Source organism: Epargyreus clarus, unplaced genomic scaffold, assembly GCF_041222505.1.
Source record: "Epargyreus clarus isolate Ecla_fem2 unplaced genomic scaffold, WU_Ecla_fem_2.2 ptg000010l, whole genome shotgun sequence".
In the NCBI taxonomy this organism is placed as follows: Eukaryota; Metazoa; Arthropoda; class Insecta; order Lepidoptera; family Hesperiidae; genus Epargyreus; species Epargyreus clarus.
In genome coordinates, this window is record NW_027332218.1 from 8,681,459 (window position 1) to 8,707,422 (window position 25,964).

At 32.6% G+C, this 25,964-nt stretch overlaps 1 protein-coding gene across 1 annotated transcript; it reads left to right on the forward strand.

Annotated features, from left to right (window-relative positions):
• On the forward strand, positions 1–24,541 carry LOC140745499 (PAS domain-containing protein cky-1). Its single transcript, XM_073077383.1, has 11 exons — positions 1–400; positions 13,224–13,405; positions 14,093–14,166; positions 14,240–14,329; positions 14,800–14,988; positions 15,319–15,503; positions 17,491–17,597; positions 20,355–20,505; positions 20,987–21,289; positions 22,462–22,607; positions 24,045–24,541. Exons 1-11 carry the CDS (start codon positions 390–392, stop codon positions 24,221–24,223), a joined length of 1,617 nt encoding a protein of 538 aa, XP_072933484.1. The 5' UTR covers positions 1–389; the 3' UTR covers positions 24,224–24,541.
• Positions 24,542–25,964: the final 1,423 nt, after the last annotated feature.

Here is a 25,964-nt window from a genome sequence, read left to right on the forward strand (position 1 = left end):
GCGCTCGCGCACGGAAGTATCGGAGCTTCAGGATCGGTCTAATCTCATTCTAATAAAAAGCTTACGCACCTATTGACGCGATATCATTAGTTTAAAATTTGAATAAAGTTTTTTTTACGTTCGGAAACGCGCTGTGAGATTGTTTAGTTGTTGAATTATGTCCGACACGTGCGGTTTATGGTTATTTTTATGGGTCGAATATGACATTAATTTTGTGAAGTTTAGTATAGAGGGTTGTTTTTCTTTATTAAGCAATCATTGACACTTTAGCGGTCGAACTGTGTGGTCGTTTTGTTTTTATTTGAATTAGATATTGTAATGGAATCTAATTAGATGGTGATAAGTGATAATTTAATTAATTTGTAATAAAAGGACAACGATTCGTCAAGATGTTTTTAAGGTAAGATTTTTTGTTTTATTTTATCCTTTTTATATTTTTATTGTTATTTGTGGATAATTAATTATAGTTATTTAATGTAGCAGTGTCATTGAATTACCATTGCTGAAAACTGCTGAAAAATATTTATATATTATTATTGCTGATTGGTATTACAAGAGTGACATTAAAATAAGAGTAACAGTAAAATATTTTTTGATCTATATTATTTTTAAATTTTATGTAACTTACTAGCGAAAATAAAAAAATATAAAAAAATCTTTGTTTAAACATAATATCTATAGCTCCCCTTATTTTTTGCCGCGTAACCGACGGAAATGTCATTTGGTCTAATTAAAAAATATATAGCTAATATAATAGTACATTTAACAAAAAAAAACAACAACATTTCAAAATCAAGAATATGCATATTTGTAAGTAATGCAATACATTTTTGTAAACAACCTTTTCAGGGGAAGAACTTACTTAAATACAAAGATTAATGGATAGAATGTACAAAAAAATAAATTACATAAATTTATGAAATACTGGAAAAGTGTTCAAAATAGTAAATTATAAAAAAAAAATCTTCGTTTAAGAGAAAACCCTGTGTGATTCGGAGGTACCACCGCCACATCTATTTCTCTAACAGCAGTGCTGCTGTGTTTCACTTTGAAGGATGTGATTTATGACATATTCAGGGCATTTCATTCTTTCTTCTTCATTTCTTTTTTCATTTCTTTCTTTCTTTTTTCATTTCATTCTTTTGGGGTAGCACCGCGTCTATGGCCAAATTTAGGTAGAATCTTATTTGAGGTTGATTTCAAATGGTCTGGGCGTTAGTAGCCACTTACCACCAGCTTTGCTGCTTCAATATTAAAAGAATCTTGGCGTTGGTTGTAGATATTCTGCAGAACAGGTTGCAGAAAACATCGCGGATACATACGGAAAACATCATGTAGGATATTTTAATGATAATACCATAGTACAAAAAAAATGATTCTTATGCGAAACTTCATAAATTCCTATTGGCAAACTATAATTACAGAATGCGAAACTTTGATACTAATAATAGTGGAGTCCTTGCTCCAAATCAAATAAGAATCCCGCTAGTATTTTTAATAGAATATTCTTCTATTTACAACACGAACAACCCTTAATCAGACCAAATTCCTGCTTAATAACGAGCAGAGCACTACTACCCTTAGACATCTTAAATCTTGCCTCAAATATTCCTACATCTATTTCACCACTCTATTCCTTCTCCAAGCATAAGATACACGATTACATCGTAATCATAAAGGGAATCAATAATTAAGGTATCTTATTATTTTTTTTATATTTGAGCCTAACGATAAAGCAGACGTGCTACCTGATAGAAAGTTGTCAACTTCGCCTATGGACATTTGCAACACCAGAGAAGTCACCAATGCATCGCCGGCTTTGAAGGAGAGCTCTATTTGCACCTTTTTTGAAGCTACTAACTTAAGAGTTAAGACGTACCTAATAATAATATGCGCAACAAACTCTATATAACTGTATTTCAACTATATAATCTACATAATAACTAGCTGACCCGGCAAACGTTGTGTTGCCATATAAATAAAAAAATGTTAAGGGTGAACAACCCTTATCACTTAGGGGTATGAAAAATAGATAGAAGCCATATAAAATTTGATGAAAATCGGTAAAACCGTTTCGGAGGAGTACGGTAACTAACATTGTGACACGAGAATTTTATATATAAGATAATGATTGACTCTCAACTATTAAATATGCATTTCCATGAATTGCAATGACAAGGCAGAAATACGCACGCATACAAAAATACATATGACGTAGTTTGCATCAGAATAAAAGTGAAGTTTAAAACGAAAACTAAGAATGAATGACGTGATCGGAATATCGGGTAATCATGACTTGTACGTCATATCTTAATTATTCATTCGTACGTAGAAGTAGTAGAATTATTAATATTTTCAAAGAATTTTCGTTTTTCCATAATAGGTATTGTAGAGATACGTTTGATGTTATTTTTGTTTTGTCAGTCAATAAGTTTCTGGAGTTCTCTTTGTAGTTCGACTACAGGAGTATCAACGTCACACAATATTTGAAGTGCTATGTTCTTGTGTGGGTTATCAAAGAATTATTGTCCCACTGCTGGGTACGGGTCTTCTCAGAATGAGAAGGATTAGGCCATAGTCTACGAAGTCAAATGTGATTTCATGAATTTCACACACCTTTGAGAACTTTTCTTTTATTCTTAAAGCCTATTATAGTGCATATTTTATTTTAGTATTAGACTTTCTTTCATATACTATAAGGTGTATTACATTACAATACTATTAAAGAGTTCGGTTAGAAGAAAATTAACAAATTTGCAGTAACATCGCCACCATACTTATCTTAAGCGTGAATTTATCTTGAAGGTGGTAGAACCCTTTGTGGTTCGACTCCGGCGGCACCACCGCCACACCTATTTCTACCTGATAACAGCAGTGTTCCGGTTTGAAGGATGTGGTAAGGGAGACAGACTTTTCCGAGGCGTTCCAACTTAGTCCTCAGGAATAGCGTTGCATCTGTGGCCGACCTCAGGTAGGATACTTAATCCCATCTGGGGTTGATTACAGATGTCCATAGACGGCAGTAGCCACTTACCATCAGGTGAACTGCATGCTCGTCTGCTACTCTTATATTATAAAAAAATATATTCTTAAGCTTTTTTTGAGGGATATAAATATTAACTTCAGGTAGAAACCCTGTGCTATATGGACATTTGGTGGACTGCATTCTCATTTGCTTCCTTAATCCTACAAAAAATACATAAAATATACACCCTTTGTAGTTAATACCAAAATTTCAAACATATTTTTCTAGTAACAAAATACACCTGAACCGCTGAAATCAAGTTTCATTGTGACCGAAGTGCTAAATACGACGCATCGCACACAAGTGACGTCACAAATACGTAACACATCACGCTATTTTCGGCTGACGGGTCCTATAAATAAGTACTAGAACCGCATGCATATAATGTGATAAATGTGACAAATACTTTGTTCCATTGTGCAGAGTTAGGTAACGTAACGTCATTATGGAGTTATTCGATATAACCTTGTATGGAAATAAATTTGTATCTATATTTACTTCCATACAAGGCATAAATACGTAGTTGTGTTCGATTTTTATGTAGAAAACGAATTACATAGATTGATTGTAATAATAAATCTTTGTTAGTTTTGTTAAAGTTTTTAACGTCATCATCCCATTACTGTTCCATTGCTGGGCACTTGTATCTTCGTAGAGTGAGAGAGTACGCCATAATCACCGATTAGTACCTTAGACGTCACACATCATAGACAATTTTTTTAAAGATACCGACAACGTTTCCATAAGTGTTATTCTTCCACCATTTAAGCAAGTGTAAATTAATATCTAATACAAATAATTAATTATTCTTTTCTTGTTATTTAGTTAGAAAGTTATCATCCTTGTTTTAACGTAAAAATGATATGACGCACGTTACTTTGAAAAGTAAAAAGTGCCTACGAATCATAGGCAAAGATCTAACCTTAACATTTGCTTTAAAATCTGAAAAATGTTACCATTGGTACCAATGGTACCAGAATGTTAATAAGACTCGAGCATCTCTTTCCTAAGGAGTGGCAACCGACTTCAAATAGAAACCTCTTCTATATAGAGTTAGTTACAGAGCCATTACCACTCCATGAACTGCAGTGGCTACTTACCATCTGACTACTCCCTTCGTCTATAATAAAAATATATTTATTTCTATTTATACGTTACTTCGTTGAATTTACATTAATCATACGTAACGTTTCTTCCAATCTAATGTCGTGACTCCCTTATGTAGTCTGTTTTCGTATATAAATAACCTGTTACATACGCGGTATTTATAGGAAAAAGAAATAAATATTGTAAATACGTTTCCGTGTAAACTACATACAGTTCTATGAAGATACAACAAAGAAGTTAAATAAAGAGTATTTGTGAATGAAAACTATTTATAAATGGTTTATACTTAGTTTCGAGATTGTTAAACTACATTTGTGTGATTTAAAATTGGGTGTGTCATGCTGGGACTCCAGAATTGAAATTAAGTATTTCTAATTTTTGATGTGGAACATCTATAGCCGCACGTAAAACCGATTTCTGGCGTGGCGACGCGTGCTGCTATTCGATGGTATATATGATAGTCTATATGCAGTAGTGTGTACGGTGTGGCGACGCGTCGCCATGCGCAATCGACTGTGCGATTCTCTTCCTGATTAAACGAATTAAGTAGTCACGATTTGAAATAAATTCGTAAATTTTTGTATTTAATGAAAATAAATGTTTATTATTATATTCAATAAATAGTCATCGTTATCTGGAAAAAAATCGAAATATTTTATTTTATCATTATGACATATTTAGTTCCTATCACAATATGTTCTTTTCTGCATATTACTTTTACAAAATAATGTCGATGTTTCACATCTGCCAGGCGTCCCGTGACGGCTCACATTTTTTTTTGGAATATTTTCGTATTTAAAATTAATGATCGCTTTGACGATTAAGATAAATATTATGACGAGGTTTACATGTCTGAGTGTTTAAAATATTTTTAAAGTATATTAAATCTATCAATCCACACACGTACTCAGCGTGGTGGACAAAGACCTGAACCATTCATTTTAAGAAGAAAACCGAGCCCAACAGTGGACAAATGAGATAATAAGTTTAATATGTTTCATCTTATAGGTTTATTCTACACACTTAAATTATATTATAATTAATTATAAACATGCGTCAACCTTCCAAAAATTAAAACTGTAATGGACTTAAACCAGGCTTTTAAGTAAATACTTCAAATTATAAAAATATATTGCTTATAATAAGGCTGCTAATATTAAGCCTTGAGCTTCAATAATGATTGTATAATGTTTATTGCATTTAATTTACAATTATAATTACAACATTAGCTAGGACTTTTTATGTAAAATGTTTATGTTTTTACATAATGCCGATGTAATTAAATAAATAATAAAACGCTTTCTACGTTAATAGCCCTAAATATCATTGTATAATCAATTCTACATGTAACTAAAAAACCGAAGTAAAGAACTAAAATATATTTAATTTTCAAGACTGAACCTGGTACTTTTTGTGTGTAACATCTCTAGCTTAGCTAGTGTTGAGTTAGGAATAAACTAAAACCAAGTGGATTGTTATAACGTATACTAATAGAGTATTAAACAAAATTATATCGTTAAAATAACACGAAACTCTATCTTTTGTGTCATGTTCTGTCAGTACATAACATGACACAACTCTACTACCTGCTTAGTTCACGAACATCAGTAAATATAAATGAAGTGAATTGTTAAGCAGTTTGCTAACACGACAACAAACTACATGCTATAATGTTAAATAATGAAACTCTACCTGCCTACTTAAGATCGAAATTTAAAAGGCACCAATTGTCAAATTTCGATCTTTTATAGATAAAACAATGGATAGATTGATTATTAGGTAATAGCGGGCGGTGATCTGTTTACATCAGTGATTAATAATAAAATGTGTTATAATTCCATTTTCTAATATAACATAACGTAACATAACACGAAATTCTATTTAATATACCTTAACATAACGTGAAATTTTATCTCCTTCTGTCGATGAAATTCAGTACCTAATAATGACGTGAATCGTAGTTCCATTTACTACCATTTACTTAATAACATAACACAATATTAAATATACTGTATGTTGATTTACCCCAGTAACTCAAAATTTAGAGAATTGTAACCATAATTGGGAACATAACATACATTTTCACTTCTTAAATAATATGTATAAATAGTGATCATACCCCAATTAAATAACATAACACGAAATACTACAACTTAAATAACATAACACGAAAATCTACAACATAAATAACATAACACGAAACCTCTAACACAACATAATACTGCACCTGCTCAGTTGACGCAAGAACTGTAGAGGACAGTCCATCCACAAGAAACAAGAGATAACAACGACTTCAACGGTATTCCATACAGTCAAACAATCAAATCAAAAAATAAAGAATCGATTATTCTATTCGACTTCAGTTTTGTTGCACGTCGATTCGAATCGTCGATAAAAACCGATCGCTCGGATAAAATGTTTCGATCGTCATTATGTCAAACCTTTTCGACTTTGATGGGATTATCGTATACGGTATCAACTAAAGCATTGTTGGTGGTTCTCTATGTGCAAGCCTGTGTACAGTACAAAAGTATGTTGCTATTGCCGTTACCGTGCTAGCCTAGTGGTTGAAATACTCAGTCGATGGGTCGAGGTTCAAATCCCACGCATCTCTGATATTTTTAACTGCAGCTGAAAGATCTTAACTTTTTAAGATCTCAAAGGTATGTGAAGTTTACCAATTCATTTGGCCTCCTCATTATTGAGAAGAGACCCGTGCCCAGCAGTGGGACAGTGTTGATGATGATTTCCGCTACCTCCGAGAACAACACACTAGGAATAATAATTCTAATAGGCACACAATTTCGAAAAGTCTAAGTCTAAGGATTCGAAAAAAACCAGGGTCTTCAGCAATTCACACCACTGTAGTATCGAATTTTTAATAAATTTTATATTTGTTTAGTATATATTATCTATGAGAAGAAAATAATATAAGTAATATAATAAAAACATATTTACTCGTAATATTTTTAAAACGGATGTAATGATTGTTTATTACATTTAATACAACAGTCTCTTAAAATGTCCGCAATGCAATGACAAGCTAGCTTTACTTATTAGATAAATTATTCCATCATTGGATATATAAATAATCATTAGTTACTTTTCAATGTCATTAGTTACAAGTAAATTGTACTTTACACACCATTAGGTAAGGAAACAAAAGTGCGAAAATTTACAAATTTATATACTTGTTTTTCCAAGAATCATACAATAATTTGACAGCAGTGATAGCTCAGTAGTTAAGAAACTCAGCCTCTCGACCGAGGGGTCCGAGGTTCAAATCCCAAACATGCACCCCTGATTATCATTTGCTTAAACGGTGAAGGAAACATCATCAGGAAACCTGCACACCTGAGAGATTTATAAAAAATCTCAAAGGTAGGTGAAGTCTACCAACACGCACTTGGCCAGCGCGGTGGACTATGGCCGAATCCTTCCCACTTTGAGAGGAGACCCTTGCCCAGCAGTGGGACAATAATGGGTTGATGATGATGATACAATAATTTAACTATAATATAAACCGACATAATGAAACATAGTTCAATAAACAAACTTTTTACACTACACGTCGTAATGTCGGAAGGAATTTACACGGTCCGTCGCCGTACACACCGTGAAATGGCCACGTTTCACGGCACAGTAATGTCAGGAATGTCCACTTTTTCTTCGCGACTACGATAAACGATTACCTATTACGATTACGATACGATGTTGGGTCAAATTAATCGGGTTGCTTATTGTTGAGGACTGAGGTTTTTTGGGATTGAAATGTTAATAAGATGAGAGACGGCTAAGGTAATAAAATGAGTTTCAGATGTGAATGAGTGAATGAAGCGAATTGTTCAAGCTTTCGCAGTTATAAGGAGAGATTAGAGACCATTGGGACATAGAAAGAGTTGCAGTCGAAATATAATAAAATAATCCTGAACACATTTCGTTTACTTTTTTTGAAGTTAAGATAATAATTTCTTTGTTAGTTTTCGTTTAACCGAACATTTAACAGACTCCGAATAAAATGTCCGTAACATATGAAAAGGACGAAATTATAGGGATTTCCTTTTTGCCACTTATCTGCGAAACCCTATCGGGATATTTTATTTCATAATATAGAAGAAGCAAACAAACATATATTCCACTTGATGGTGAATGACCACTGTCGTCCAAGACATTCTGTAATCAACCTAAGACAAAATGACGTCGCCGACTGACGTTACTACCTCTGATGACGAAGTTGGAACGCCTTGGATAAGTATCTCCTGTGACGCACAAACTTACTCTTGTATTTTATTTTATTCTTATGGCTTAGCAAACAACAGTTGTTTTTGAATCACAAACAGACAAATCAATTTTATTATTACATACTCGTATATAGAACGCTTTGTCGTCGTACCGTGAAATACCCACGTCGGTTTACGGCAGACTCCGCTTTTTCCAAAAGATTACCTATTATAAGACATTCTTCATTGAACTAAAAACTTGGGTCAAGTCTGTCGGGTCGCCATCGCATTATTGAAATCTCATTTGGGCAGCGGAAAGACTTTGGAATGTTAAAAAGTTAAAGAATGTTAAAAAATGTCAATGGCACGGCTGTTACCCTTTTTATGTCTCACTGGGCACGAGCCTAGTCATTACAATTGATGCTGATGGCTAGATAGGTAGTGGCTAGAGACAAGCAGGTATGAGTTAAGGACTAGCTTATGTTGGATTTCAAATGAGATTTTTTGGAAATCCATCGTCTAGAAGAAGAGAACAGAGAATTGAACCTCATAGGGGATGGGTAGAGGCAGAAGCAGAGGTAGACAAATATGAGTTAGAGACATGTTGGATTTCAAATGAGATTTTTTGGAGATTCATCACCCAGAAGCTTATAATAAAGAATTGAACCGAAAATGGAGGTAATATTATAGGTTACTAGCTGACCCGGCAAACGTTGTTGCCAGATAATTAAAAAAAATGTTAAGGGTGAACAACCCTTATCCCTTAGGGGTATGAGAAATAGATAGTAGCCGATTCTCAGACCTACTGAATATGCATATAAAATTTGGTGAAAATCAGTAAAGCCATTTCGGAGGAGTACAGTAACTAATATTGTGACACGAGAATTTTATATATAAGATTTACAGGAGATTTACTTTTATCTTATTTCTTTCTTCTTTAAAATTATTTTTCTTTTAATTTTTTTAAGACGTTATTTGTTGGTTTTAACCCTTACTTTATACGTAGCGTTAGATGCCGACCTATAGGCGGATTCGCGGGTAAAATGTCCAAAATGTTCATTACAAAGAGTGAAGTAATATACAAGAAGTAATAAGGAAGAAGTGTTAAACTGAATACTATTTGTAATATAAAAATTAGAATTTGTTTGAAAATTTTGTTCTTATAAATGTAGCTTTCCACTTTCTATGACAATTATATTTGCCATTTCTCTCCGACAGGCGGTAGGTATCATTACATAGCTTTGAATTACGGTAATATTTCTGAACATATTTCTTCCAAAGTTCACCACTTAACATTTTATAAAAGGTGCGTACTTTAGTTTAACAAAAAGTACGAAAACCCTTTTACTTGACAAATTATTAACAACAAACTAAACAAATAACGATCAATCAATCGAAAATTCAATCAAATTACTAACCAAACGACAGGGGCACCAATCATCGTCCATTTTTTCCCACAATCATAAGGATGCTCAAAAAACCTAATCACTCAAACAAATAAAAATGAACGGTTTAACAAAAGGATTCATATGTAGGGCTGTCAACAAACCTTTGAGCAACTTATTCAATTTTTATTTTTAAGAGACTCACTTCTTTAATAAATCTTTTTAGTTCTAAAGGGTCTTTTAACACCTTTAATTAACACACACATAATTATAACTATCGCCTTAACCCATTCATAATTAAAAGTCCAATTAAGCAATATTAGATCAAGATTCATGTATCTGAAAGCCAATACTTAATTTAATTCTTTTTTCATTTAGAAGTAAATAAAAAGCTGAAAATTTTATGTATTATATCTATAAGTAACGTACGAGTATATAAAAGGTTTCTTAAAGTCCCTTAATTTTTTTGTAAAGTAAACTATAATCTGAGGTACGACATGACCTTTGTAGCTTAGGGCACTAAAGAATACGTAATGTTAATAAATTATACCCAATTTTAGATAATATGCTTGTAGTGTTAATAGTTTATCAATTCATAATATAATTCGTAATTCATAGCAATCTACACTATAATAATATTATAAAGAGGAAAACTTTGTTTGTTTGTTTGATTGTAATGAATAGGCTCAAAAACTATTGGACCGATTTTAAAAATTCTTTCACCATTCGAAAGCTACATTATCCACGAGTAAGGCTATATTATATGTATAGGCTATATTTTATATGAAATATATTTGATAAATAGATTTTGAGGCGGTACAAAGTTTGCCGGGTCAGCTAGTCAATAATATAAGAAGTATGAAGTGACAACCCTATAGAAAGGACTCCCAGGTGAGATGAAAGAGCCCGCGCGAGTGCCGGCCGACGCATGTTAACATGCCAGGAAAGCTACTTCCTTCACTTTCGGAACTATTATGTTGCTTTGGGTAAAGATTCGAAACAATACAATATAAAACATATTAAGAATTTGAAACAATACAATATAAGACGTATTAAGAAATCTATACAAGTATCGAAGCAAGAAGCAAAACTTATAGACGGTCTTGTAACTTCAAAGTGATCTAGTTTTTTTACATATTTTTTTTGTAATATAGGAGTAGCAAACGAGCATGCAGTCCACCTGATGGTAAGTGGCTACTGCCGCCTATGGACATCTGTAATCAACCCCAGATAGGATAGATATCCCTCCCTGAGATCGGCCACAGATGCGCCGCTACCCCTGAGGACTAAGCTGGAACGCCTCGGAAAAGTCTGTCTCCCTTACCACACCCTTCAAAACAGAACACAGCAGCGCCTAACACTGCTGTTATTAGGCAGAAATAGGTGTGGCGGTGGTGCCGCCGGAGTCGAACCATAAAGGGCTCTAACACCTTCAAATATATAAAAATCAAATATAATAAAAGTAGTAATGATCTCACCTGATGGTACTGTCGTAGCCAATGTCCGTTACGAGCAAATGAATCTGCAAAGTTCCTGCAAATAAAAAAACAATGCTTAACAATTTCGCTATAAGTTTCCTCAAAAAATAATATTTGTGAATAAAAGAAATTAATAATATTAAGTTTGAAGGCCGTAGAAACCTTCGTGGTTCGACTCCGGCGGCAAAAAAAAAATTATTAATATTTGAAGTGAAGTTGAAGTGAAGTTGGTGAATAAAAAAATCTTTTCTTTAAAACTCATTTTTTTCATTTTGCATATTCTGTACATGAAACAGGCAAATCAAAAACATTTTTTACTATTTTTCTCACCATTTCTTATTTAATAATTTTTGTTTTCATTCCATTTTCTATTTATATTTTTCATACTTTAAATCTGTCTAATATTAATTTTAGTGTAAATACCCATACTGTATCCTCACCCAAAAGGACTCCCAGAGAGATGAAAGCACCGCCTCCGATGCAAGCCGCATATTAAACACCACCAAGCACTTCCTGACCTTTCGGAACTGTTCCTTACGTGGTAAAGATCAATGTAGGGAATTTCGAAGGGAATTCTTATAATGTGATCATTCAAATTTTTAGGCTTGATAAGATGATAAGATGACCTTGGTAAAATTTTCAAACTTATATTTAAGTTTTTCTGGTATTAAGCATAATGTTATTGACATTTTTCTGCGTACCCTGCTATTTTATATTTCACAAAAACACTTTTTCGATTACCGCTCTTGACAGTGAGATTATTTACCTATTTTAATTCTACAACCAAAAATACCACGAAAACCTATTAACATTACAAATCTCCTATCTCCTAATCTCTTATTTTCTACGACTTCTAACATATTTGTTATGTTATTATTACGATATTTGTAATACATTATTTGCAAGTGTTAATGTGTGTATTTTTTTAATTCTATAATTGATGATTTAACTATTCCTACTCGTAAATCTTTGACTAAAAGCAACATTAGATCAGAAACTTGAATTGCGTAATACATATTGCGTAAGTGTATTTATCCTATTCATAACAGTCCACAAAAAGTTCTATCCAATCATAATTGGAATACGTCCAAGAGAAATCCGCGTCAAACCGAGACGCAGGCGTAAAGCCGTAAATCAATACATCCTGTATCCTGCGTTTTCCACTATTCTAATGGTTATATCTATTTTACATTAATACGAGAAACCATACACCTGTCCGGAACGCCGTATCCGCGCATTGTCTACAAATACTAGAGAATCCTTTCTATTTTTTCCCGACTAGAAACTGGAGACGAGTTCATTGCTTATTCTATGAGATATCCGACGCAGATTAATAGTGGGAAGAAGTTCTAATGGATTTTGTGTGCTAATTTTTTTTTGTTGTATGTTATACCTGCAATTATACTATGGGCACAAGTCTTCCTGTCTGATGTAGTGTTAGGAACATGGTCGATGAAATAACTATAATCAAGATTGTATTTTAGAATGTGTGTTAACTATTAATACTTACTATTTATTTTATTTCTGCTTGTCAGATATGTTTGGACACACAAAAGCCTGTTCCTTTTTTTTGAATAAACAAGAAGCATGCATTTTTTATATTTCGTAATAAAATCCTGTAATATAAATATTGTTTACAATATACATGGTTGTAACAAACCAACATACAGAAATTATTGCTCCTTACCTTACATGTCGGAGGACCACGGAAACTCTTATTAGACTAAAAACACTCACGCAGTCATATTACGCAGTACCTACTACCGGTACTCGAACATGCTTATCATGCTTAAGATCGTTTACGATGAATCCTTTAAGATATATAAATAGGTACTTTAACAACATTTCACAACTTTTGAAAATACTCGTATGTTTCTCACTTTTATTTTGATATTTCAAATTTCATTTCGAAAATTTATAGTAACACATAAACATAATGCGTTTAATTTTAATGTACATTCTAAAAAAAAATATTTATTTATCTAAAATATCTACTTATTGTCCACAGATTCGAACCTACAAAGTCAACAAAAGGTGCTAGCAAGATGCGCCGTGATCTCATCAACGCGGAGATCTCTAACCTACGGGATCTGCTGCCCCTACCGCCCTCCACTCGGCAAAGACTCTCCCAGTTGCAACTGATGGCTCTCGTCTGTGTTTACGTACGAAAGATGAATTATTTTCAACAAGGTTAGTGATAGATTTTGGTTATATTTTGTAATAAAATACTGTAATTCAAGTCTTTTTAGAAATGTGAACTATATTCGTTCAAAATCAATTATAGTTTAACACAAAATATATAACTTTGAAACAAACTTTATTTAATTTTCGTACATAATATCACATACGTACCTATCTAAAATATTTTATGTTTAAACATAAATTGTATAATCACATATTTTTATAACTAAAATATTTTTGGAAATTTTAAAATACATTTAACTGATCTGTAAATGATACTTCATGGATGTTAATAGTACTCTAAAATCGTTTAAGTTTACTTTAAAGAAAGAATTGGCTGCTTGGAGATTATTAATTTGATACTTAGGTAAATGAATAGCATATAATTTCTTTGTACTTTAATGGGACATCCAAGTCGATTATTATTTGACTTTATGTAATCCACATTATATAATTTTCAATGTAGTTCCGCGTACATTTCCCCAGCGTTTCCCATGCTCCACATCTTTGGCCAGGCGCATCACGTGCGATGTTATCCTACATCTCGTCCTCGTATTTTCAAAACGTCTCCCAAACTTTTTGTTTCACCTTCAGTCACGAAACGGCGTATTAAGACGTTTAAAATGCATTTAGTTCGCTATCTTATCTCCCTTTGCTATTACTTCACCCATAATACCGTCTTTCTTTTTGTTTTAGTGTTCAAAAGTCACGACTTCAGCTATCAGTACGAAGAGCAACCTACTCCTACACCTAATATTGGATTTTCTAAGGTATTTTTTCAAGTTTATGACCGCTCACCGTGAAACCATAAAATCGTAACTGATACTTACAATGTGTTTTCAGGCAATGAACGGTTTTATGATGATGATGACACAGAACGGAAAATTATTGTACATTTCGGAAAATGCCGCTGAATATTTGGGACATTCGATGGTTTGTATTTTACAAATGAATTGGTTTTGGATATTGAAACGAAATTACCATACGTATTTCTGACTTATAGCTGCATCGCTTATGTTACGTTTTCGTCTAGTCCAAAATAATTAAGAATTTTAGAGCAGTAAAGGTAATATGAAGCAAAACGTTGATACTGGGACTCTAAACTATGAAGCAACATAGTATAAGTAAATTTTTAAGGAACTAGATATATTCTATGATTATGATAATAATTTTCATGATTTTGGTAACGAGTAAATCGTAGTGCGAGAATTATTATTCCAAATTTATCAATTGTAACATCTAATTATAAATTTCAATTTCCTTTCAAAAAATGCTGAACGAATTAACCTAAAAGTATCTTCAAAAGCCGCCAATTAGCATTAGCGAAAAGCATTAATCAGAAATAGTACAATTGCTTCTATCTCATAATAGAACATTACCTATAATTTAGTTCGCATTTTCAGGAGGACCTACTAATACATGGGGATAGTGTTTACGATATTATTGATAGACAGGACCACCAGACTGTTCAAGTGGAACTGAACAGAGGGAGCAACGGAGAGACTGAGAACATACCAAAGACTAGGCATTTCTTCTGCAGGATGAATGTGTCGAGAAACGCTAGACGACAAATGAGATTTGGCGACCAAAAAGTAAGTTAAAACATACACAGACCATTTGCTATTTCTTATGAGGCATGTTTGGTAATTTGAGTTAACTTTTAAACCAAAAACCATTTAAGTAGCTATTGCGAATTTCGACTTTTAAAACTGTTAAATCTAAAGCACTATTTACTAGCGCTACTTTTTATGGCATAAATAAAACACAATTACTTGTATTTAGGTTATAAAGCCTAACTAAATTAATAAATACAGTTAGGCATCTATAGACTCTTCATGTAAGACTAGAATTTTATTTGTATTCGTTAGTTTATATATATTTATCTATATGAAACCTTCTCTACAACCTTGATGTTGTTTCAGGTAGTCCTAATTCGCGGCCATTACGTATCCTATTTGCCGCTGTGTAGCCGCAACGAGCCAGTATTCCTAGCGTCTTGCACGCCACTCGCCATGCCGGAGACGCGAGAGTGCGTGGTGCATGGCGCCACGAACGTATTCACCACTGTGCATGCTATGGACATGAAGATCCTGCATATCGACCCCAAGTAAGTTTTCCCTCTATGTAAACATGAAGAGTCAGTATTCCTAGCGTTTTGCACGCTAATTGCCAGAGACGCATGAGTGCGTTGTGCATGGCGCCACAAACGTGTTTACCACACTGCATGCTATGGACATGAAGATCCTACATATCGACCCAAAGTAAGATTTCTCTCTATGTTAGACTAATCGGTATTTCTAGCATTCTTCACACCAGGCTGCCAAAGATACAAGTGTATGGTGCAAGGGTCCACAAAATATTCGCTACATTATATGAACATACTGCATATAACAGGAATCGGTACTTTACCTGAAAAGCAATTTAGAAATTATTTTCATCTGCTGCCTCAAAGATTTGTCCTTTTTAAAAATTTTAACATAAAAATCAGTAAAACGTCATCGGTAAAAATAATCTTCTTAGTAAAAATAATCAGTAAATAAAATCATTAACATCGCCTTAACAAGATTAGCTCCACAAACAATAACTGTTACAAACATTAAAACCGTTAATTAATCCGTTAACGGTTTAGATAATAGAATTGCGTTATCTCAAATAAACTTGTTTATAATTGAATTTAATACTTAAAATTACAAAAAAACTGAATGCTCGCTCTTGATCTGTTTCGTTCTAATAACGGTATGTTTTAATCTAGTTTAGTGACTAAGATTAATCGATACAATGTAGATAATAGAACAACAAGACTAAGACACTTATCTTATTGACAGCGATACACCGAAACTATAAGCTAAAATAATTTATAAACAATTAAGTTCTGTGTTATTTTTTGTAAGTTTATTTTTTAAGATTATTCTATTCGTATTTAGAAAACAAGCATGCAAACCATGCATTCAGATAAGTTGTTATAACCAAATCCATATACGAGTAGAACAGGGATTCTTAGTGAACTCATTCACAGATGCTTTGCCACTCCTGAGGACTAAGATGTTCGCATGATACGTACGTCAGCTCGCATCCCACCCTTTCACCGACACGCAAAAACTGTTTCATGCCAGAAATAGGTGTGTTGGTGGTACTTCCTCGGTCGAATCTTACTGGCTTTACCACCTTGCGTACCTACTATAATTTTGTGTACATTGTTGTTTTAATACAAAATGAATAAAAAACACCCGCCAACAACTCAAAACAAATAATTAAAATAGTTATACGTATTATTTAAATTAGTTCACCCATCGTTTTTTCACTCGGTTTCGATCGATAATATACAGTAGCCAGTCGTTTCTTGGTGGCGGTCGAACAAGACCTTAGATCGAGTACTTTTACGAATTACAGAGAAGCAAAGGATTTGTTTTACTTATTTGTTGCGAACTATACTCTACTCGTAGTTTAAGACATTGTTTTTTACAATCCCTCTCGTGACAGAATTTTACGTGACGCGTTTTCTCGTGATTTTAGGGTTATTTTTTCAATTAAATATAATGTGGGTAGACACTACGCAAAAAGTTTCCGTGGAAACTTACCAAAATCCCGTTTTTCTAATATTTCACGAATAATATGCACGAATTGTAATGTCTTGAATAATAAGTATGAGAAAAAAGCAATGCAAGTGCATATTTATGTTGAATTAAAGTAACAGTTACTACCTTTCACACTTGCTTTTCCTAAAATTAAGTTTGTAATGCTTAATATTTTAAGGCATAATTATAACAGTAGTAAGCAGTTTTAATCTTGTGATAATAATTTAGGCTTGTAAGTAAATCCTGGAGTGAAATCCCAAACGTGTGCCTCACTTTTTTTAAAATAATATTTATTTATTAGAAATTAAAATAACTTGCTAAAATTATAAAGTTCCATTTAAAATACACAAGATATTCTGATGTCCACTGATGCGCCCTTTATTCTCCTTTATTGATTTTAGTCTCCTGCAACCTTAACAATAACACAAAGCTTTATTATAAATATAAGTATATACTTATAAAATAGTTTATGGTTCATTAAAAAGTAATACAATATTTAAACATGTCTGTTTGTTTCAGCGGAGAGTGGTACCTAGGGTGGAAGAAGGCAGAGCTAGCAGATATCTCCTGGTATCAAATTCTTCATTGGGACAGTTTGCGAGAAGCTCAAACAAAACATAGATTAAGTGAGTACTTACAAACTAATAGTTATGTTTGATGTTAATGATAACGAAAAATTCTTTCCGTAAATGATAATAACATATTCGAATATAAATGACGATATATATACATATATATAAGAGTATACATATAGTACATGGTAAGCACCAGCTAGATGTTTCCAATAGGAGCTTCGAAAATCTGTAAAGATATCGAAGAATAAAAACAAAAAGAATGGCACGGCCGTGCCGCTTTTTTTGGCTCGACTTGGCGGAGGCACTGCCGTGCCTCCAGATTTCCAATCATAACAAAATTATGATATTTTTTACCAACAAACATCCTTTTTAAGCATTTTCAGAAAAAAGGATTGCGATTGTCGAAAGAATTCTCCGTTTAAAAAAAGAACCCCTAAGCGGTAAGCATTTACCAGCAGTAAGCTTTAGATATAAAAAGATGTAGTAACGATTTCCTTGAAGTATTTTTTAAAAATCTACTGTATTTACGAATAATAGTAATTAATACAACTTTTGATTATGATATTTTCTTTGTCCGCATCCGATGTCTTAATTGAACACAAAAATAAACTAGACTATATTGCATAAGCAAAAAAAATGCTCTCGTTTTGTATTTAAGAACATAAAAGCTTAATTACCCGATGTTACGAAGATAGCAGGCAAATTTCCACACAGCCTTGCAAAACACAGATAAGCATGACTTTCGTTCAACGACATAATTATTTCATAATTATGACAATCACGCACACAAACACACATCACGTTCTAACAATGTTGAGTTACTGCACGATTTGTTTAAGAAATACGGAAGTGACAATAAAACAATGATAGGACAATACACCCTTCGTTGAAAGTGAGCAATATATTATACATACTCCACACGTCATGTAAAATCGTAAGCGTATTTAGCATATAAATCGCCGATCTACACTGCATGCACTGATTGAATTTAATTGAATTTTAATGGTGATGTAAGTCCTCTTAGTTCGAATGCGGGGGCATCACCGCCATACATATATTTGCCTTATAAAAATGATGTTAAGCACTGATGTGTTAAGGTGTAGTAAGGCAAAGACTTACAAAAGGCGTTTCAGTTTTTCGAGATAGTCGGGAATTCGTGACAAACTTCTAAAATCAAACAGAAAGTAGAACCACGTAGAACTATCAGCAAAATAATTTATTGCAAATATTCATAAGTTATAATGATTACTCGTTCTTGCTAATTACTAACAAAAGTATGTGGTATTTATTTGCCATAAACATTTCAAACAATATAAGTTACTCGTTGAATAGCTCCATTTATATCATTTATTATGAACTTTCATACATAGTGAAACATTTTTAAAGAAAAGAACTTTATGACATAAAAGCGCCGGATATCGTGTGGCTTTTATTAATTTAAAAATACACATATATATTTTATACTTTACTATTTCTACATACATAGATATAAATAAAAATTTAATACATTTAATATCTTACTGCAGAATGGAATTTAAGTTATAATCTAATTTTCACAGATAGGCCTTTAAAATATATACCTAAAATATTATTAAATATTGTGACCATTCTAATACATTTTTCATATTAAAAGCAAGTATATCATTGTTGTTCAAATATGCCTTTGTGATCTATATTTAAATATGCTCTATTAATTTTATTGAAAGCTTCTAACAAAACTGCTTCATAATACTTCCTATAGTTTTTCGATTGAATCGTGAACAATGGAACTACGGACATATAGACAAGTTATTTTACATAATTCACTTGATAGTTGAACAAGTAAATTTTTACATTGATTTAAGACAGTTTATTATTACATAATTTCTTTATTTTTTATTGGAAGAAGTAAACTTGATTTTAATTTTTATAAAATTCCATTATAATACTAATAATTGATTACAATAAGCTTTATCATTTTTTCTTCTATTACATTGTTTACTTTCTAATCACATCTCTGCAAGCTTTTGCTCGAAAGTAAAGTTATGTTCTGTTATACATATTTCTCTGAATATCACAAATATCAAAGATTTTAGAAGTCTTATACCTAAAAATTTCTAATCGTGTTAAAAATTTGGCAAATCAAAACACTATCCCTTGAAATACGTAATATAATACACACTTGCACAATATATTTATTCGTATGTCAAGCACGCACACATTCACATATCACGTATTGATTAGTGTTGCGAGCATGTAATAAGCTCCAGAATTAAGTAAGCACGACGTATGACAGAGACAGCAATAATAACAAACAACGATGGTGATTATAAATGGCACTCACATACATAAATAAATTATATGGCTTTAATATATTATAGTCGTTAGGAGAAGTGCGGACTTTCTTCTCTTTAGGTCTTTCATAGAATTTTGAAAAATAAAGCAGTGAAAAGCATTCATTCTTCTGTCTATTATTTACAAATGTCTTTTCTAAAATCTAGACGAATAAAAAAGTGAAAAAAGTTCAATTTGTCTATACTTTAAAAATAAAAATTACTAGCACTTAATTAGCTCCTAAATATTTCCAATTTTTCTATACTAAAGTTTAAAAATTTCTGAACACAAAAAATACAAAATACAAATCAAAGAAGTCTTTAACAGAATAAGACAGACGAATCAAGCGCTGGAACTGAATTTCCAATCAACAAGTCTCTTGTCTCTATTTTTTAAGATAGAATTAAAACTATATATTTTTAGATTCCATTTTTTAGATTATGTTTGACGACTTCAAGAAATTCTCATATAATAACGTAACATAATTTGTTGCAGTAACTCAGTCAGAACAAGACAAGTGCTGCATTCTGTTAGTCAAGCTGCAGCAGCGGAGTGGACAGTTCCTCTGGGTGCACATGGTCCTCCAGGTCAAGGATGCTACTGACACGCCACGGCAGTTCATTGTGGCTACTAATCAGGTTTTGAGGTAGGATTTTTTGAAGAGCAATCACTGTTATATTTAAGAGTACTTCTAGAAGCCTCTACTTTGGACGCATCACTACTACTCCCTATCAAAATCACTACAAAATTACAAAGATGTAATAAAATCGAAAATCTATTACATAGAATTAATTTAATGTTGTTGTTGCAAGTATAACATATTCATAATTAAGCATTTTAATTCATTTTTCAATACTTAATATATTCTTCACTTCATCTTCTACTTACAATTAAAAATGGGCTTCAGAAAGACTCTTTAACACAAAAGTTTTTTTTTTCCTTTATTTATTTCGGGGTTTGGGTACTAGTTGTACATGTCAACCCCATTGTACCTTATATAATCTATTTTACATTTTAATTAAATTATCAAAAGAATTACAAGATTAAAATATCTACGATTCAATCTGAGTATTCTTCATCCCGACGAAACTACAAAAAGAAATCTAATTTAACATTTTTCCCTAAAGCGAAGAAGAAGCTTCAATAATGCTGGCCAACTCCTGGCTTTACCAATATTATGGGTACCAGAACCAACCCTGTGGCATGCTAGACCCTCGCTGCCAGAAGTTCTTCAGACGAGACCAGTGTTATCAGGACCCTTACCAAGAGTACCAGTACGTGGAGAACTCGGAAGTGGAGTATGGGTACCACGTATCAACGTACGTCCAGAAACCGTTGGAGGAGTACCCTGGATGTGAGAGGATATACACTGACAGAGGACCTGTTGATTATTCTACGCATTCGCCCCAGTCTACTATAAGTGAAGAAAGGTAAGATTATTTTGTAGTGAATCAAACATTTATATATATTATTATGTTGCCATCATACGTGGCTATTGTCACCCATGGAATTTTATCATCAACCCTAGATAAGATTAGGCTCCTAGGTATTTGAGGCTGGCCACAGATCCGTTGCTATCTCTCAGACTAATTTTGAATGTTTTAAATAAATAACTGCATCTCTCTTACCACACTTTTTAAACCAGAACACAGGAGGACTTAACACTGTTATTATAAGGCAGATATAGCTGTGCGTCCATTGAACTAAGGTCTCCCACATTTAAAAGTCAACCATAAGTATAAACTTGCGAGTACCATTTGACATCAATTAACTATGTATATGTATCATTTCTACTTATTGAACGTAACAAAGTCCAATTCGGACTCAATTTCTTTTATATCAGGTGCACCATGGAAGACCATCTCCACATTGTCTTCCAACGTTAAATCCAGTGTTTTAAAGAACGTTCCGAATACACATTTCGCTGACCATATTTCGTTGAGTTCACACAATACCTTCAAATAAACTCACTCGAATAAACAACTAAAAAACAAACACACAAGGTCGCACGCACAATTTGTATTCGTCATGTCACAGGCGTCAGGCGATGGAATATAAATAAGAAAATCATTGCCCGTCTGTCTGTCTGCGTAATTTGACACCTTTCATTACCATATTTATTGTGAAGATAGCAATTATAATCCTTTCAAGAAACCCTTCGTACTTCTTACGCCTTTGGCATACAGTCGAAAGTTTAGTTATATTACGTAAATCAAATGAGATTTAATGGTTGGTGCTACCCAAATATGTATAAATAGTTTAAGTGACTGACTTGGAATGATATTCATATAGTTCCTAAGTAATACTTGCGCTAAACTCGATTTTTGTTTAAAATTAAGTTAATAACTTACTTCTATTCATTAGTAGTTAAAGATTTGTTAAATAAAATGTTTATAACGATACGAAATGGCAGTTTCCAAATAAGATTAGAATTCCTTATTAGACTAATGAAATATTCGACTGCTCAATTAATTATTATTAATTATTAATATTTTAATAACGTTTTTATCCTTCTGTTAAGTTTATTTTTGCGTCGTATCACAATTGTACTTTAAGCCGTTTTCCGCTAGCCTATTAGATCTCTATATATAATTCTTTGCAGGTCACCTCACCACTACGACGTACCAGCAGAGATCGTGGTAAACAGTAACATGTACATGTACCCCCACGGCAAGAGGGAGTACTTCGAACAATACCCAAGAGTCACTTACAACGCGCAGGAAGCTTGCACAAGCGGCGTTGTAGAAGGTATGTTGGGAATATTTAGATAGCTAGATAGATACATTACACTATAATAAAATATTTAGTAAAAGACGATAAATTATACATACCATAAGGTCAGGACCCAGGTTCTGACGTTTTTATGTGTGTTAAATTTTAGTAATTCAACTATGGGAAAGAAAGGAAGAATATGTAGACTTTAATGTGCATAAGTATTATTTTGTGCATGAAATTGAAATAGCGATAAAGCATCAATCTGGGACACATTTAATATGTATTTTTAATAAATAGTATGATGATAACAAACGAGCATGGAGTCCATCTGAACATAAATGGCCCCGGCCCGTGGACATTTGTAATCAATTCCAGATACAATTGGAGCTCTATTTGATGTTGGCCACACATGTGTTGTGTGAGTTCTCAGGTGTAGACCGGAGGACTAAATTAAAAAACATATATCGTTGTTATGCAAAAATAACTGTGATTGTAGTACTTTTGCAGTCGAACTACAAAAGGTTCAACATTCTAGATATGAAGAACACCTCGCTCCGGGGGTCGCGTGACTCCACCGGTCATTATTAAAATAAAACCATAAGAATTACAATAGCCCCATTAGTATTTCATGAACTGTCACAGCTCAATGGTCTGTGACTTATACACGCTTTCTAAGTCTTGGGATTTCGAAGACTGGTTTTTTATGTCACGTTTCGAACGTGAGGAAAACACCATGAGGAAACTTGCATACTGAGAATTTCTAATATTGTCAAACGGTTCGAAAATTTATCAGGGTTAAATATGGGCGTTTTCATTTGCACAACTGAGAATTCCGACCATTTTCAAACTTTTCGATAAGTTATAATCAGGGATAAAAACGTTTTCATTTGCGGAATAAATTTTTCATCATTTACTTATTATTTTAAAGGTGGTCGACATAGATTAGTAAAGATACTTCGCCGCCTTAAAATTGAATGAAGCCACAAACGGCTTATTAATAAGTTTTTTTTTTAATTCTTGACAAATAAAAACATTTTTAGAGAAAATTTACGAATAAATGACTAATACTGCGTAATTTACATAATAAATAAATAATTATTTCAAATATTTTATTTTAGCACGGAGACGTGGCAAAACTTTTTTACGCAACCATTCAACTCTCAAAACTGGGTACATTTTCTTGTTAGGAGTGATTAATCTTTACTAATCTATAGTGGTCGACCTATTATTATATTATGCTTATAGCGTTTAAGTATATGGTATTATTTTTTATGGGCGGCGGTAGCCGATTACCATTTTTGCGGGTCATAGACTTCTATGCGGTTTTCTGCCCAATAACAATTCAGAGAAGCTGAGTTCTGATTTAAATGCTCATTCACTGCCTGTTTATAACAAAAAAATATAAACTACACACTTTCTTGCTACTTTTTTTATTACAAAAAAAGTAATGAAATATTTTCTCGTATCCAGGTATGGAGTACCCCTGCGCTAAACGCATGCGACTCGCCCCCGTAACTGTTGATGGAACTGACGGCATGGAGAGGTGGAATCCAAGCCCGCCCTGGTCTGACAACCTGAAGATGAACTATGCTCAAAGGTTTACATATAACATGCTGCCCGTACCGCCTGAAAGGGCTATGGTCACCTAAGTTATATTAAATTGTACCTATAAGAAGTATATGTTTGTAAATATCGTAATGTTATATATGTAGAAGCATTTTTAAGTGATTATAATATAAAAACTTGCTCAAGTCTTCTGAAGATTTTTTGGGAAGGAAATTAAAAGTACAAGAATTTATACGGCTCAAAAACATTATTATACGTTTGAAAAAAGTTAACTTTCATTTAAAATAAAAATATAAATTGAATTAAAATTAAATTGTCAATTATTGCAACTAATGTTAATATAGCATTATTAAAAGTATAATTATTTATACTTATACAATTTTTAAAAATTCCTTCCAATTTATTAATGCATTTTGTAAGCCATTAAGGCATTGCATTTTCTACCTTATTATGTATTTTGACAACATAATGTTATTCATAAGTTTTAGCAAATTTAAGTAAGATTATTGTATAAGGTATCAGAATTTATCAGTATTTTAAAATAAGTTTTATTCGTAATGTAGGTATGTTATCATTATATTTATGTAACTTAAAGTAATAATGGGTCCGTCCAAATATTTTTTCATTCCAAAGGAATAGTTAGTAATAAATGTTTATCATGTAAATATGTTTCCTATTGAATAATACGTGTATATATAAATAATAATGTATGTTATTTTTAAATGTTGAGTATAAATAAACAATAAGATGCAGCAATAAATATTCTAAGTTACAAAGTGAGTGAGTGTTTTATTTTTATCCTTAGTTCCGTTATCTTCCACTTTTAACATTTTTAAATAAATTCAAAATGTACTTAAATAAATATTTTATAGTTTTAAAGATATTTATCACACTTCCAATGAAGAATTATTTCAATATACTGAATATATACTAACCTACTGAATTTTTTTATGCATGCGTAAGAAATGCCAAAAATTGGCAAAATTTTTGGAAGACGAATGATATATTGAAAATACATCGCCTTAGAAAGCCAGATAGTGATTGAAATTTGTAAAGAAATAAGTTATTTCCAACTCCTTGTCACACACTGCAATAAACATTATGGGTGCTTCTTACAATCTACATACAAGTACCTACACAAATACTACTAATACTCAGACCCAGCTACAATATAGATTCAACATTAATTATTGATCAGCTTTACCAAGTAAACCCGGAATCGATACAATCCTACACTATAACTATGGTGCCACTGTCACATGAGACCGAAATTGCCCTTAAAACCCATTAATTTCAAAATAACAATAACACGACAATTGCTTTGTCAATACAAATATTCATATCAAGGGTAATCACAGTCACGAAGAACGAAATGATTTTAAGACTGTAACAATAATTGAATTACCATGTAAGGTAAATAATTAAATAGGGTACCTTCACAATTGACTGATAATTTTAAATCACATAAACTTCACCTAAACACAAACACAAATGAACATACAATATCATTATCAGAACTTCTGAGGTATTCCGGAACACTATAACATGGGGCTCTAAAAAAATGTGAAAAAGGGCTCTCCTCCAAAGCCTGCGATGCATTGGCAACTCCTTTGCTATTTTAAATATAAATAGGCGTTGATGACTACTTTCCATCAGGTACCTTACCAACCAAACTATGACTCTCTCTGCCAGTATAGGGTAGGGTTTAGACCACAGCGTGGTGGGCTATCCTAGTACGAATTGGTACACTACACAAGTAATTAAGTAGCATAATTATTATAAATACAAAAAACACGATGTCACCTTATACGTCAAAATCCGGCG

Bases quoted from the DNA above. Each gene is read 5' to 3' on its own strand.
- LOC140745499 (XM_073077383.1), top strand. The intron at 21,290-22,461 runs GTAAGATTATTT...AATTCTTTGCAG, and splicing joins TCTACTATAAGTGAAGAAAG to GTCACCTCACCACTACGACG. The intron at 22,608-24,044 runs GTATGTTGGGAA...TCTCGTATCCAG, and splicing joins CACAAGCGGCGTTGTAGAAG to GTATGGAGTACCCCTGCGCT.